We start from the raw sequence: 16,445 nt of genomic DNA, 5'->3' as shown, positions 1-16,445 counted from the left end.
GTGTGTGTGTGTGTGTGTGTGTGTGTGTGTGTGTGTGTGTGTGTGTGAGTGATATGTATGTATGTATGTAAAACAAATATAGTAAAACGTTAACAATTGTTGAATTGAGGTGGTGGATATATTGGTGGTCCGCTGTACCATTATTTCACTTATTTTTTAAATTTAGGTATTCTCACAGTTGAAAGTTAGAGGGCTAAGCTCCCCCGGTGACTCTGATGTCCCTCTTGGTTGAGCTCCTCTGTGGCTGGGCTCCACGAGAACGGCATGTGTCTGGCTGCTGACAGCCGCACAACACACATCTGAGCAGACTGTGAATAAGCGCCTGTCACCCCGGGCATCCTCCCTCCTCCTCTTGATTTTTGGGATTCTTAGCAAATCATTTCTGATTCACGCATGAGTCTCGTCCCTCTCTCCTGCCAAAAACCCCCTCTCTAGCCACCCCCGTCTTGGCAAAGGTCCTTGATAGAGGGCCAGCGCTCCGATGACCAGCCCCAGCGCCGAGATCCTCCTGGGTGCTCAGAGCCCGACACTTGCCTGGGCAGGGAGAGCTGGGGCAGGGGGGCTCGTCTCGGGGCCAGGCCTGGCTCCTCTGAGTCTACAGCGACAGTGTGGGCAACTGTCATTGCCCGAGGTCACTGCCTCCTAGCCAAGGCAGAGGGAGCTGCACTTAGCCCAAGCTGGCTAAAGGGAAAGCTTGCTCGAATGGACAGCCTCCTCACTGCCCCTCACTTCCCGGGGCCCAGTTAGCCCAGACGAAGTAGCTGGCCAGCTGGGGTCCCGAGACTCCGGAGCTGGGGGCCTGAGCGGCAGGACTGAGCGGACCGTCAGCTCCAGACAGGCTGTCTCTGTTCTTGCAGCTGTGTAATCGCTGTCACGGGGCAGGTGCAGACTCCAGAGGCTGGTAGGAGTCTGGACTACGGCGTGACTTTATTTCTCCAACACGGCACTTAAATATAGAGCAGAGAGGATGCTGGTGGGGGGGAGCCGACTCTGGCGTGTGTACCCATCAGCTCTCTGGGGCCCAGAAGCCCCTCCTCCTCTGTCTACAGCAGACAGTGAGGTTGGCCCACATGTTTACTGCCGGGGGAAATGAAGAAGCTGGAGGAGGAGGCCCAGGGAAGTTCTAGGGTCACTGAATCTCCTGAAGTGCCCCAGAACACCTCTTTCCTGCCGCTAGGCAAGAAGCCACAAGCTGTCCCAGATCTAGAAGTAGGGTCCCTGGGGGTGGGCCAGGATGCAGAGCCTAGGGAAAGGGCTGGTATTCCCTGTGGTCCCCAGCCTATGAAACCAAGGTACCTTCCTCTACCCTACCTCCCTAGTCCTTTCGAGCCGCTGAGATGATGTCCCAGCAGCCTCAGTCCCAGCTTGTCAGCCGCTGCTGGCCCAGAACAACTCTTTCCAGGCACCCCCCACCCAGTGCGCAGCCTCACCGCCCCGTCTCTCAGCCCCAGGACTCACGATCCCAGCACTTCCATGAAGATGAAGGTTTTCCGGATGTTGGTGGTCTGTTTCTTCCAGGAGCTACAGTCATCTTCTTCTTTTCGACCCATCGCCTCCAGAGTTGAAGCTTTGGGGGATGCTTTGAGGAAGGGGAGAAGGTGTCTGATCAGCTAATGTCTCAGACAGGATGAGGACAAATTGCAAAAAGAATCGAAAACACGGGCGCCTGGGTGGCTCAGTTGGTTAAGCGACTGCCTTCGGCTCAGGTCATGATCCTGGAGTCCCGGGATCGAGTCCCGCATCGGGCTCCCTGCTCGGCAGGGAGCCTGCTTCTCCCTCTGGCCCTCCCCCCTCTCATGTGCTCTCTGTCTCTCTCATTCTCTCTGTCTCAAATAAATAAATAAAATCTTTAATAAAAAAAAAAATTAAAAGAATCGAAAACACTCACATCTTTCACATAATAACTAGAATGAAGGATTAGAAGCAAAACCTGGATAATGGGCAAAAATAAGACTATTCTCTCCGCTTGCTTTTTAAAATTACCACAACAGGGGTGCCTGGGTGGCTAAGTGGGTTAAGCATCTGCCTTCGGCTCAGGTCATGATCTCAGGGTCCTGGGATCGAGCCCCGTGTTGCCCCCCAAGCCCCCGCACCGTGTGAGCGCGCGCTCTCTCAAAAAAAAAAAAAAAAATCTAAAATTACTATAACACATGTGTTATGTGCGGGTCTACTGCCTGCCCATTGTACTTGTTATACACTCAAGGAGTTGAGATTCTAGTAGTGCAAAGTCCACTTTGTACATATGTATTTAAGGGCATTAACACACATGTATGGATTAATACACGAATATCCACCTGGGGGGGGCGGATCTGAGCTGAGGCGTTTCCTGTTGATACCGATTCAAACCACAGAGTCAGCCCGACATCCCTTCTGTTACCACATGTTGTATCCGTTCTCCCACCTCCCCAGTCATGCTTACTCCTACCTCTCTCCTACCTGTTCCAGGCTAAATGAAAGACTGTTCGATGAACAAGCATTGTTTCCTCCCAAGCTCCCACAACATTAGTACAGTGCTGGAGAAATAGTTACTCATTAAAATCTAAATTGAATCTTGTCCCATCTTTGTATCGGGGTTCCGGGGTTGCCATATGCATTCACCTGAGTCAGCACCTATGACGCGCCAGGTGCCGGCTCCGTACAGATAATGGTTCTGTCCTCCTGGGACCGGCAGGCTCCAGGGGGCCTGCAATGAGCAAGTAAAGTACCACGTACGCAGTGACGAAGTGTGGGAAAACCGTGAAAGAATAAAACCTAGGCTTGTAAGAGGGACAAACGGGAATGGTCATCCTTAGATAAAGTCCTGGGAAGGCCCTATAGCAGGTCAGTCATATTGAAACTGTGATCAGAAGTTTGTGAAGGAGCCTGCCAAGCACAGAGTGTGTGTGAGGGAGGATTTTGGCAGAAGGAGTAAAATACAGGAGGTCAGTGTGGGGGCAGGGCAGGAACAGAGCCTGATGGGACAGAAGGGACAGTATGGCCGGAGCCAGGTGAACTCTGCATGACGTGGGGCGGTGAGTGGGCAGGGGAAGGCAGGCAGGGGACAGACCGTATAAGACTCTGCTAAAGATACTGGATTGTCTTCTAAGCAAGACTGCAAGACACTGAAGGATTTTTAGCAGAGCAGTTACACCATCGATGTTTTCGAGCTCACACCAGCTGCTCTGTGGAGAATGGGGTGGGGGGAGTTGGAGTTGATACATGGAAAAATGGGTGGGGGACGGATGTCCAGGAGAGAAATGACGGTGACTTGGATCATGGTGGTATAGTGAGGGAGAGAAGGGGTGGACTCGGGATACGTTTGGGGTTCTGATTATGTATGATACCAGGTGATGTGCCCACAGAGCGGTGAGAGGGGTCTGGGCCGGCTGTCATGTTTCTGGTAGGAGTGTTGGGGGGACGGTGCCCTTAGTGGGGCAGTGAATACTCGAAAGAAACATGTTCTTGGGGGTGGTTGGGTGGTTTGAGGGGAATCTCTGTCCCTTCGGGCACTCTCTGCCCTAGCTGCCTCTACTAGGGGGGGATGGGGGGGGGGGGGGGGGGGGGGGGGGGAGCACCATTTCTGCCAACACCCCTTTCCCCATTCTCCTTGGACCTAAGAAGTAGGAAAATATGTCCAATGGCTGCAACTCTTAGGCAATGTCCCTCCTTCCCCATTTAAAAAAAAAAAATGCCTGTAGACTCCATGGTCTTCTAATAGCCTCTGCACAAAGACAAAGTTTGTGCCTCCACAATTTAGCATCGGGTAAAGAGCGGAGGTTTGGAGTTCAACCTGAGTTCAAATTCTACCACTACTAGTTACTACTTGAATGGCCTTAGGCAAGTTACTGACCTCTTTGAGTCTATTAACTCATCTGTAAAATGGGGACAGAGTCCTCTATGGTCATGGTGCAGCTTAAATGAAATCGTGGACATAGAGACTTAGCACATTGTCTCACATGTACTAAACAGTTGTGATAGAGAGAATATTTGGGGGATACTAAATCGATCGAAATCTCCATCTGGAGGACTCATGTCATAAAATAGGTTCTAAGGTATAGAGGGAAACCGCTTCTGCATTCAGACACAAATGTGGGGCTTAAGCCTCTGTGTATTAAGAGGAACATGACATGAGTGAGGACCTTGCTGGAGAGAAACAGGGGTAGACAGACTGACAGTTTTGGTTGGAGCGGATCCTGGGAAGGAGACGGGGGGAGATGGGTGCACACATCTTTGCTTTCACCTATCCAGGAATGGGGGGGGGATTGGTGACACAGATGGGCGGATGGGTGGGCTTCTCAGGACCCTGCAGGGGGGAAGCCATGTGTGGGAGGTACTCTGACTACAACCACACTTAAAGGGGCAGGAAGTAATCATGGGGCAGGCCTAGAGGGAGAAGGTGAGTGAGACGGGGTAGCATGACCTGCAGGATTCCAGAAATTCCCCAGGGCCTGTGGGGGGCTGCAGCCAGCTTATTCCAGAGCATGATAGCCAACTGTGTGTGTCTCCCCAGCTCTGTGTGGAGCAGTCTCATGTTGTCAACTTGAAATTGGCCGCAGTGGGAATACGGACACTATGGACACAGGCAGATGCTACAATCACTTCTGCCCAGGGCCCTGCTGAGGGGACACAGAGCTGCTAGAGGGCCTGTCCCCTGGGGTCCAAAAGAAGAGACAGCTTTGATCAGGGCTTCTCAGGTGGAAGCAAATGGCTGGGAGTTGGGCCTTTAGTGGAGGGTGTCAGCAGGATGCCCTGCAGGCCAGATGGGACCAGTCACACCTCAGAGGTCAGCAGTCATCCTCTGGTGAGCTCCCAGACAACTAGGATCTAAGGTCCCTGACGAGTCTGAGGCCTCCTTCTCCTATCTACGACCAAGTCAAGTAAGCACCTTATAACATAAAATGCCCCCTTGAAGTAGAGCAAGAGGAGGAGAAGAATCCATCTTCAGGGCTGTGTTTTTTCCTGGAAGAAACTGAATTGGCTAAATGAGACTCCGTGGAACCTGAGATGCTATAATGAACAAATCAAATTTAAAGTTCTCCATTTCCCTTTTTTGCTGCCTGGTGAGGGTAGGAGTTCATGAGAAAGATTTTATAGGAAATAAAGATGCTGTATTCTCTTTGTTCACTTCAGTAGTGTGTGTAAACTTGCAAACTCGCTGTGTACTAATTGGTGGCTGAGATTATGAAAAATGCGTCTGAGAAATGTTACGAATTCCTTAGCATTGGGTACGTTCCAATGTAGATCTGGTGGTTTGTGCTTGTACTTTAGGCCTGTTTGTGGAATTTGCTCCTCTTGGGAGGGTGGCAGCCCAGAGGGACACAGCAGTTCAGGGCCCAGGCACTAGCCAGAGGAGGACTCGCCAGCAATGCAGCTGTGGTCTGACCCTTGATTTGGAGGGCAGGGTCCACAAGGCAGAGACAAGTGAACCCTGACTGGCAGAATGCTTTGGGGAAGATGAAATATTAGAATTGAGGGCTATCTTTAGCCAGATACCATTCTGCAGATTCTTAGCCCCAAATCTGGCAGCTTCCACTTATCAGAGTGGTTGGCATCTGTGCTTGGACCAAGTGCTTCTTAGCGTATACACTGCAGTCTTGAAGAATGTACAGGATGGGAGCATAGGGGTGGACATTAAAAGGAGTCAAATCAACAGGGTCAGTCTGTGTCCCACCATCTCTTCCCTTCACAAACGGGCAGGGCTGCAGATGCTGCTTTTCCAGGCAAGGACCTAATCAAGAATCTTCTTTCCAGCTCAGGGGCCATCAGCTGGGGGTTCATCACTCCCCCTGCCGGAGCCCCATGGAATGACGGCCTGCTCTCCAGGAGGCATGACCACCTCATTAGCAGATCTGTACTCACTGTTCCTTCTCTCCCATCTCTCTTAAATAGCTTAAAAACATAGTATTCTTAGCTAAGCTAGGCTATAAGAAAACATCTTTCCCGCCCACCCCTCCTCCCATACACTCAATCCTAACAATGGAGCTCTATCTTCAGAGCAAAGTGGAGAACTCCGGCCCCGGATCTGAAACCCCGTCACTCCCGCCCCTCCCTGATCTCAGAAAGGTCCCCAGGCGCCGGCACCCAGTGTGGTGGAGGTCTAACCATGGGCTCTCAGAGGGGCGGCCCACAGTGTTTCTACGTCCTGCTTCTTTCTGTCAAAGTCCTCCTCCTGGCTCCCCTGACTCCCGTAATCTAGGTTCTCTCAGAGGAAAAGAAAACACATTCTGAGAAGCTTGCAGCCCTAAGATTGCTGTTGTTCCCAAAGTACTCCCACCTCTCTCCTTCTGGCCTCCACTTCCACTGGGCTTCAAAGCTCAGGAAGAGCCAAGTTACAGCTGATTTCACAGGTATAGCTCAGGAGACACCGTGGTGTTGGCATCCGTAACCTCCACTCCTCAACAGGGCAAGGCCCTTGAGGATATTCTGCAGAAATGACTCCCGGCTAAGGAAACGACCTTCTTCGTGGGGCCATCTTTGCGGTGTGGGGATAACACTCTTTGGTTCCCCGCTGGACTAAATGCGGACATTTCTCAAATGAATGCGCACGCTGCTCACTGCTTGGGGCCAAAGCCATTCACAGGTCAGCTGTAGATTGATGGCGGATGTGTGAGCTTCCCTCCCCTGACCGTTGAGTGCTGCAGGCGCCCCAGGTCACTCACCCGGAATCCCTAGTGCCTAGTACTGAGCCTGGCATACGTCAAGGGTCCAGCCCGTGTGTGTTAAATGATCCAGTGAGGAGGAGAGCCCAGGGGCTAGGGCGGGTTGATCAGGGAGTTGGACTGAAAATAGGTACAGGGTGGGAGGATGGATTCTTTACCTTGCTCTACAGAGGGACCTCTAGCAAGAAGACCCGTACCCTGGCAAGGGAGGCCTTGGGGCCTCCTCTCTCAAGTTCTCAAGGTCAGGCTCTCTTGAAAGCACCGCAGCAGGACAGGGCAGAATGGCCACAGAGAGCCGAACCATCTTGGCCCCACTGCCAACATCACCACTCAGGGCCTGGTTCTCGGTCAGCAGCACTTCCCTGGGACACTCGAAGAAGCCTTTCCTGACCATTCTGTCTGGAGTCAGTCCCTCCACCCACCCAAAGTTACTCTACCATGTGAGACTGCTCCTTGCTTCTGTACGACCTGTGACAATCTGAAATTCTCCTGTTTATTGGTTTGAGGTCATGTCCTCAGGAGAAGGTAACTCCATGTGGACCACACCTTGCCCGTCTCCTCGTCTCCCTTGGGCCCAGTGCGGCGCCTGGCTGCTAGGCAGTGCTCAGAGTTTTCGGGGTGGTCTTCCTGCTCTGTTGGGGGACAGTTCCACAGCTGGGGAGGAGACTGCAGAGGGAAAAGTTCTTCCTAAAGGGCAGGCCATGCAGCCCTGGGGTGGACACTGCCTCTGAGCGCCGCCCTTTCTGTGCTTCTGGGGACAGGCGGTGTGATCTGTGGTGGCATCCAGCCTGCCTCTTTATGAGGTGCTGCTGACAGATGCTTGGGCCACAAGCCCAGGAGGCAGGTGCCCTTCTCATGCTTCTTCCATGGAGGATCCCTATCCTTCTCTTCTTCCCAGGCTCCATTTGGTCACAGGAACAGCACTGGCACCAGAGAGAACTCTAATGCAGATAAGGCTAATTGTCGGTGGCCTCCTCATTGCCATCACCATTCCCCAAAGTTGCCAGGTCACCTCATGACCTCACACTGCCCTGGATCCTCTCTCTGGCCCCTCACTCCTGCCCACTCTGCTCCACATAGCCTCACTAAAAGTTTCCTATGTGGAGTCCCAGCTGCTCTGTGGTGCTTATTAAATGAATCAGCTAGACTAATAGCTTACAAGTAACCCCTCCTCATAATGCATCCCAGAGCCTTGGGTGCACCATGTTTTAATCCAGGCATTCAGTTCAGTTCAATTCAATTCAATTCAATTCAATTCAATTCAATGTGTGTTTCCCAAACCCCATGGTAGGGTTCCTAAACTGGACAGAAACAACCCAGAGAGATGGAGAGAATCTTGGAATGGCACCTCTGCAGACTTCAACCCACAGATAATGGCTCTCAACTTTACCTATGGGAAGAGCCACTGTGCCTTTGTTTATGCTCTCACTTGGGGCTTCTGAGCAAGCAGGTGTAAATCACTCAGGGCATGGTAAGCAGGCCTCAGGGCCTTCCTGAGGACCGTGTGTGGCTCTCTTACTGACTTCAGTGGAATAAGCCACCCTAAGACTGCTTTATGGTCTGCTTCCAGGGTTTTCCATTTCTTGGGAGTATGACTCAGAAAGGCTTGTGGGTCTTGGGAGGGAGGTTATCAGTTGGATCATCTTTCATAAGAATGTGCTCTCTGCCTCCAGGCTGGGGCTCACAGAGTCATGGCAATATATAAGTCACTTGGTTATAAGGGGCTAAAAGGCTAACGCTGGGATGTTTTGTTGCCCTGACCTCCAGTTTCCTGGACTCTGGCCCATATTGGACTTTGCATCATCCTTTGGATTGAGAGGGACATTAGAAAGAGCTCAAGTTCTTGTTCCGGTTTTGATTTGGTACGGAGGAGCTGTGCGGCCCCAGGCAGATCACTGTACCTCTCTGGGCTTCCACATTTCTCCTTAGTGAAAAGAGGAGACTGGAATAGATTAAGGTTCCTTGAAGTTTGTTTTATTAGTCCCAGAAGACTGTGTGCAAAGTAGATTTGCTGCTCCTTCTTAGAGATTCATGATCCACATTAGCTTATTAAAGGCTCTGACAACTGTTAAAGACACTTGGTTAATGCTGTTTAACTTGGCATCCCCCAAACTTACTGGATTGTGAAACTCTTTCCTTGTGTAACACCTATTAGCATCCAGGGGATATAGGGTTGCCCAGAGCCTACCGTGGAAAACAGGGAGACTGGCCATTTCTGATACTTTGTGACTCTCCATTGGTTTGAGCAACATACGAAATTTCCAGCAGCCTGCTGCCCTCGTCAGAGCATTGCTCTCCTCATGGTGTCAGAGACATGCAGCTGGGCCTGTGTGAGCTGTCACAACCCACTCCAGCTCATGGGCTGTAGCTCAAGCCCAGGCCCTGGATCTGAAAGCCTCCTGGAGACTTCTGGCTGGACAGAAGCTCCATGGAATATGGACTCCATCCCCAGCACCTCCACTAGGCCGGAGTCTCAAAGGCCAACATTGCATGCCAGTTTCTTTTCACAAAATCCCTGAGGAAGGACATTTTACAACTGCCTCCTGCAGTTTATTTCAGGCTCAAGCCCACATTGAAGTTTAAGCAAATCCCTCTTGCTGCAGTGACAAGCCAGAATTCACATGTTGCTTAAGATTTATTGTGTGCCTCTTATAAAAGAAATGAACATTCTCTAGGGCTTCATTTAGTGGCTGAGAGGTCAGCACATAGGAGTCTCCCTGGAGAGAGCAGGGTGTGCCACAGATTCCTGATATGCTCCTAACCCCAGGGGGCCTGTTTCCTCCTCTGCTGAATGGGAATAAGGATCCCTGCTCTATTTCGCCCTCATTCCTGGGGCATCAGGGGGCACAGAATCAGTCTGTGACCACTATAATGCTATGCAGAATCACTATGCAACCACTATAATTCACAGGCACATGAATTAAACACCCTGCACTGGGGAGAAAGAGAGGGAAACAAGTAAGACTTTAAATAGACCTGAACACGCAACAGGAGACGTGAATCCACCGTTCCGTACAGCTCCCAAGTACGCCTCACAGTGTGGGCATCTCACTGTGATTTAAAAATGTTTAAAAATATCTAATTTTTCATACATCACGGTCTTGAAATGCAAACCAACTACTTCATCTGGTACTGAACCAAGGGAAGAGAGCCCTGCCGCCACATTGGGAAACACCGCCTGCTAAGGGTTTCTTCGTGGGCATCATGCTGGTCTCCCTGGCGCACCCTTCTGGGGAGCTTTCAAGGCAAATAGCGTTGACTGCGTGTCTGCCACACACCGCCCTTACGCCAGACCCTGCAAGAGGTGCCTCCTCTGGGCAGGTGCAGGGCTCCTTGCTCGAAGCGCCCTGCCGCCGGGCACGCTCCGCCCGGCGAGGGGCGCAGAAGGCTTGCTGCGCGCAGGAAGCCCTGCGTGACCAGCCCTGTCTCCCTAGACGCTGGCCCGACCGTGGTGGACAGCGGAGCCAGCGGGGAGGCCCCCATCGGCTTGCTCCCCGGCGGCCGCTGGACCCCAGCCCCCCAGGCGGTGACCGCGGGGACGCGCCTGCGGTTGTAGCGGCGCGCGCGGCCGCTCCAGTCTCATTCATGCCGCAGCCCATTCACCCGGCGGCCCCGCACCGCACGCGCGCTGTGCGGGGCAGTTATTTTTGGCCGCAGGCGAGCTTGTGAGCGAGGAGGGAGCCGGCGCGCCGCTCTCCGCTGCCCGCGGGGATCTCTCCCGTCCTGGCCCCAAGTGCTCCCAGGCCTTGCAGGGTACGGGCTGAGCGCGGGGCGAGGCACTTGCATCACCTCCCCTCGTGCCTCACTGCCGCCTTTAGGGGAGGCGTCATGAAGCCCATCTCATAGCTGCGGTATTGATGGGTAGAAATGGTAAGAAAAATGCCCCAAATCAGACAGTAAATGGCAGAGCCGGACTGGGAACCCCAGTCTATCAGAGCCACCGCGAAACCTGTTGCCTCTCTCCTGGAGGTGATTATCCGATTTCACTTACCTTGGCTCATCCTTAGGATGCTTTCCTGCAACCCCAGCACCTGACCGAGTCCCCCTGAACACGTGACTTGGATGCTCCGAGCAAGGCACTGAGGCCAGGCCATCCACTGCCTCTCCGGCTCCCGCTCAAACCTTTTGTCACTCAGATCTCAGGCTTCTTTCCCAAAGTTTTGTGCTTTCTCAAGAGTGCTCTTAATACACACCCGCACCCCCCCCATCCCCCCCAACACACTGTAGCTATCTGTAGTATCATGGAAAGGTCACTGATGATGTCAGAAGTCCTGGGTTCAAATGCTACTAGATACCATCCATATCCAGCTTTGCAACCCTCCACAAGCCTCTTTGAGCGTCAGTGGTCCCCTCCATGCAAAGGGAGAAATACTATTCGCCCCACCAGCTCAGTGGGCTTGTCCTAAAGACAACTGATTAAAGGCACATTATAAACTGTAAAGTGCGGTCCCCACATCAGGTATTACTAAGCACTTTGTGTTATGGCCTATTGGATCTCATCTTTGGCCCTGGTTAAGCCTGGGTCAAAAGGACTGCCAGGAGCCGGGCTGTTTCCTGCCTCTGCTCTGGGAAAGATTGTCTCCTTCCCCAGGAGAAACCTACTTGACTCTTTGACCCTTCTCGGAGATTTTCCTCATGATCAGTTTATCCGGCTCCAGAGCAAGCCTCTGGCCAGCCATGCACCGCAGCCAGAGCAGGGCGAGCCCCGGCAGCTGCCTCTGGGAGCCTCGGGGTTAATGCTTGTGCGTCAAAGTTACGTTGAGAGAAGGGGCCAAAAGGCGGTTGGGGGTGGTGGAGAATCTAGACCTCCTTTTAACATCTTTACCTGCCAGCCCAACTGGGGAAGTTTAAAGACAGAAGGGAGCCTGAGGCGCCCCTGGGGAAGGGGAAGGAGCGGTCTTGTGACTGAGAGCAATGAGTTCTGCATCCTAACGGAGCCCAGGCGGGACCTGGAGCTGGAGCCTGTCCACGGACCCCACCGGGAGGGACTGAGACTGGTCCGCTCCCCTGGGGGTTGCAGAGCCACAGGCTGTTTACAAACTGCCTTTTTGCCCACTGGCTCCCTTAATCCTCCCAACAACCCAGACAGGTAGGCAGAAGGGCACTGCTCCTTGCCAGATGGGGTCAGAGAGGTTAAGAGATGAAGGATGGGCAGGAGGCAGGGATGTGCAGATGGACAGCCCCTCCCAGCCCCGGAGCCCTGAGGATTGCCCCTAGAATGCAGCCTGCAGGCGGGCATTGCAGGAGGGACAGACACCGATATTTTGCCCCCCTCTCCCTGCTCAGAAGTGCAAGCGGTTCCCACTCACGCCAACCCTGAAGTGACGGTAGATGGCTCTGCATGGACGTGCCACTGGGCCCCCAGTCAGACTTATTTTCCAAGGCAGCTACAACTTACCCTTGATACCACAAGAGTCAGGCAAGACTGGAAATGGAGCTGAAATGAACAAAATCCCCAAGTTGCTTGCAAAAGTGGCTCTTCACACACATCTCTAGATGCCGCCTGCCTCCTACTAAGCCTAGGAAACCTCCCCAAACCAAGAAAAGAATCAGACTTATCTTACCCGGAGACTCAGAAGGAATGGTGCTCCTGGTGCTCCTACTCCAGCTCCTACAGGTCTGTGAGGATTAGCTGCTCCAGTGCTTTAACAATAAACCGAATTAAAGGGGAGGAATGCAGGGATTTTCTTTCCCAGGACCGTAACCAGGCAGTCTTAAAGGGGAGGAAAAGTAGCCATGGTGGCTTGCATCTCCTGCCTTTTCTCTGCTTTGCTTTCCCTCCCTTCCAGCAGCATTGAGTCTGATCCAGAAAACTGCTTTTGCAAAGGGCCCTTTTATGCCTTGTGTGTGTGTGTGTGTGTGTGTGTAATTGTGTTTGCATTGATGTGTGTAATGGAAAGAGAGGGAGGAAGAATAAAAAGCAAATATAAAGCCTCATATTACAGGTTTCCATTGGCCTGAATGGGGTGGTAACAGAAAATCAGAGAAGCTTTCTAGGACTGCCTGCCTCAGTTTCTCTTTTCAGTTGCTGGAGTGTGTTGTGTAAAAACACCTTCTGGGGCAATAGGATATCTACACTGGTTGAAATGTAGGGATTGAAGACCCCTCTGTGTCCAGTTGTCTCTTATAGAATGGGAAGAGAAGCAGGGGGACCCTCTGTTGGGTGGTTCTTCCCCACATCTCTGATATGTCTTCTCTTCACTGTTTCTAGAAGCACAGCATCCTGATCCCAAAAACCTACCATCCTCTTTTCAGTCCTAACCCATTAGACCTTAGGAGATCACTCCCCTTCTTCTGGAAACTCTTCTGATTCTGCTCCCCTGTACTCACCTCTCCATCCTGCTCTTGATCATCTCAGCCTCCTTTTGGCTGCTCCTTCAGTGTAGGTTCCTTGAACTTCTGTCTTCTGCCCCCTTGCTTTCTCTTTCTCTACTCTTTCCTTAATCTCAACATCCACTTACAGGGTCTGTTACCCTCATCATGTGAATATCCCCAATCAACACCCCCATCTGGGTTGTCCACCTTAACCTTAACATCCATATGTCCACTTCCATCTACAAATAATCCTGAATGTATAATAGCTTCCTTTAAACCACTCTTCTCCCATTTCCCCATCCAGGCTGCAGAGCTACCCATCTTCCCAAACACTCATGTTAGAGAGCCAGGCACTTTCTTTGGCTGTGTTGTTTCTTTCATTGCCTTCCAAATCCAATCAGCTGTTATGCACTTTCAGTTGTTTCTTTGAATTAGCTTTTAAATTGTGCCTTTTCAATTATTTAAAAATAATTTGTGCTTTTTGAATAAATAGCACATTCATTTGGGTCAGAAATCAGAACTATATTAAAAGACATACACTGAAGTGTCTCACCCCACTCTCACCCCACTCCACTTCCCCTCCACCCCCCCCCCCCTGCCCTGCCCTCTATAGGTGGCCACTCTTATTAGTTTCTTGTATATCCCTCCAGTATTTCATGTGGATGCAAGGAAAAGAATAGATATAGATATAGATACATAGATAGATACAGCTATCGATAAATATATATGGATATCCCCTGCCATCCTTTTTTTACACAAAAAGCAGTAAGTAAATGCTGCCTCTTTTATATTTTCATCTCTACAATTTTAATTCAGGCCTTCCTCCCCTTCTGTCTGGTGCTATTGTGATAGACTAGGCTCTATTGGTCCCTGGGTGAGGTGATCCATTGGGATAGATAAAAGTGGCTCTACAGAAGTCTCCTAGGTTAGATGGATGACTGGAGGTGTGGCCTTGGACAAGTGACTTAACCAGTCTGTGCCTCATTTTTCCCATCTGTGAAATGGGATAATTCCTGAACCTATTTCATACACTAGTAGGGCAGAGTGAGACAGAACGCTAGTTGCGTAGAACAGCGACTAGCATATGGTAGGCAGTCAGTATTACTGTTTTTTCTCCATTCCAGCTTTCGTTCTTGCTGGAATTATCTCAATGAAACATATTGATTGCTTCCACCTCAAAAAAAGATCTATTACCTACAGAATAAAGGCCAAACATCTTAGCCCATCATTGGAGGCATTCCAGGATCTGGCCCAAACTATCCCCTCTTGCCTGAGTCCCTCCATTGGGACTCCATTGGAGCTGACACTCCAGCCATACCATATGAGACACTGATTTCCAGCACGCCACTTTTCTCAAAGCTCCTGACCTTCACTTGTACTGGTCTACCAATACAGAATGCCCTTTCCTCATTCTCTGCCTATGGAAATTCCTCAGATTTGAAAAATCCTCATCAAATACTATCTCATCCATGAAACCTTCCATGATTTTCTAACTTCCTCACAAGTAGTCACTCCTTCCTCTGTGTTGTTCCCCAAACTCTTTGTCTATAGCTCTCCCTGGTTCTTTATATGTTTCTGTCTTGAATTTTGGCCTGTGTTTCCACTGCTTAGATTCCCTGGGTACAGCATCCCTGACTAGCAGCTGTCCTCCTTCTGTTTGAACACTGGAACTGGGGAGTTTATCACAGCCTGAGACAGTCAAGTAGTGCCCACAGGCAAAACGTGTGTTAGAAAGTTTATCTCCAGAGGGAGCTGAATGCAGCCAGCACACACGTACGAGCACTCGTTCCTTAAATATTTATCAACACTGACTGTGTACTAGGTATTGGGGACACAAAACCAGACCCAGACTCTACATTCCTAGAACTGCTGTCCAAGCCCATAAATCAGCCAAGTCTCTGCTCTGTAATGTGCTCTGATACAAGTTTGAACTGGACAAGGAACTGCTGGTCCACACCAGCCCACTGGAACCCTCCCCCACCCTGCCCCTTGCCTTCCATCCACCTGCACGCTGCTGGTCTTGGTGAGCCACCGAGCCAGGGATGACTTCTCAGCTGCGGAAACAGAAGAAAGTTCCCTGTTGGGTGCCATGGGAGAAAGTGTTACCTCTTTATGCTGACTTCCAAAGGCAGATGCCCTCCCAGGTACTGACCAGGCCATATGCTGGGCATCAGGGGTGGGGAGCAGGGGCGGAGCGTCCATTGCTGGAGTAGCAGCGCAGGTTACCACACAGCTGGTTGGGCATTCCGGAACGTGTGCTGGGGAGATGGAAGAGAGCTTCTAGTCCTGGGAACACATGCGCACTTGTGCATAAAAACACGCATGCGCACTTGTGCATAGACACACGCATGCGCACATTCACACTTGCGTGCTGGTTTGCCTGGTTCAGATTCTTTTAATGGCCTTATTGCTATGGTTTCCCCAATCAGCAATTCAACCGAATATTTATTCAACATCAACTATGCGCCCAGGAGAGGAGGCAAGACACAGAAAGCAAGTGGAGATGAATCGATAGTGAAATCAGGTACTGTTAACCCACATCGTCACCAGAGATGGGGCGGGCCGTGGCAGGAAAGCCGTGGGTTGGAAAAGTTTCATGGAAGTCGGCCTGGGCCTTACCGGTGATCTAGGACCAGATTTAGGAGGTGTGGTGGGCGAGGTAGGAGTAGGGAAATACAGAGGCTGGAACAGCTAAGATGCATGCTGGACATGAGGAGGCGGCCCTGCAGTGTGGTGGGGGACAGGGCTGGCTGGGCAGGGTGTTTGGGTGGCCTGGCTGAGGGCTCTGGCCTGGGCTGTGAAGGTAGTAGAGGCACCGCGGGCTCTCATGCAAGGGTGTTTGTGGGAAAGCAATGGCGGAGTGGGGAGAAATTAGAGACTAGAACGTCGGCAGGGAGGCTCTGCTGTCATGGAGACCTGAGGGGATGAAGGTCTGAATGAAGGGGTTACAGGAAAGGAGAAGGAGGGCCCATGCCCATTAGGGAGCATCCTTCTCTCATCCAAAATCACCTGTGCATCTGAGCCTGTCACAGGTGATGTTGGCAAAGGGAGAAGTGGCCAGGTGTACTCACTGGGTGCTTCCCTCCACCACTCCCATGTGGTCATGCTTATCCCTCAACTGGACAAAATAAGGGCTCCTCTTATGGTTTGGGGTAAGGAGGAGAGCTCATGAGAACAGGACAGTCTTCCACTTTCAAAGAGCGCTGGTCTGCACTGTCTTTTATGTTTGATTAGATCTCCAGATTGAGCTTTTTGGAGAGCCACCTGACAACAAGACATAATGAGGTGCCAGGGTGGAAAAGGGAAGGGGGAATGACCTCCGTGCATCCATCCATCCATCCCTCCATCCGTAAATCAAGTATTTATGAAGCACCTACTCTGTTTGGGGCAATATGTTAGGCTCTGAACATACAGTAATAAATAAGATAAGCACAGTTTCTTCCCGAACGAGTCTTGCATTCTGGCAGTGAAGTCAGATTTTAAACAAATACG

The 16,445-nt window shown here is 51.3% G+C and overlaps 1 protein-coding gene across 1 annotated transcript in view; it reads right to left on the bottom strand.

Moving 5' to 3' along the window:
• The window catches only part of CAMK1G (calcium/calmodulin dependent protein kinase IG), a 29,609-nt gene extending 17,321 nt beyond the window's left edge, over positions 1-12,288 (bottom strand). Inside the window, exons 1-2 of the mRNA XM_021682522.1 lie at positions 12,203-12,288; positions 1,459-1,579 (exon numbers count right to left, since the gene is read on the bottom strand). Coding sequence (XP_021538197.1) covers positions 1,459-1,550 — 92 coding nt within the window. The 5' untranslated portion in view covers positions 1,551-1,579; positions 12,203-12,288. The remainder of the gene's footprint in view (positions 1-1,458; positions 1,580-12,202) is intronic.
• Between the last annotated feature and the right edge of the window lie 4,157 nt (positions 12,289-16,445).

The sequence above is a fragment of the Neomonachus schauinslandi genome, chromosome 6, assembly GCF_002201575.2.
Source record: "Neomonachus schauinslandi chromosome 6, ASM220157v2, whole genome shotgun sequence".
NCBI classification, from domain to species: Eukaryota; Metazoa; Chordata; class Mammalia; order Carnivora; family Phocidae; genus Neomonachus; species Neomonachus schauinslandi.
This window is presented reverse-complemented; position numbering and strand designations above follow the sequence as displayed.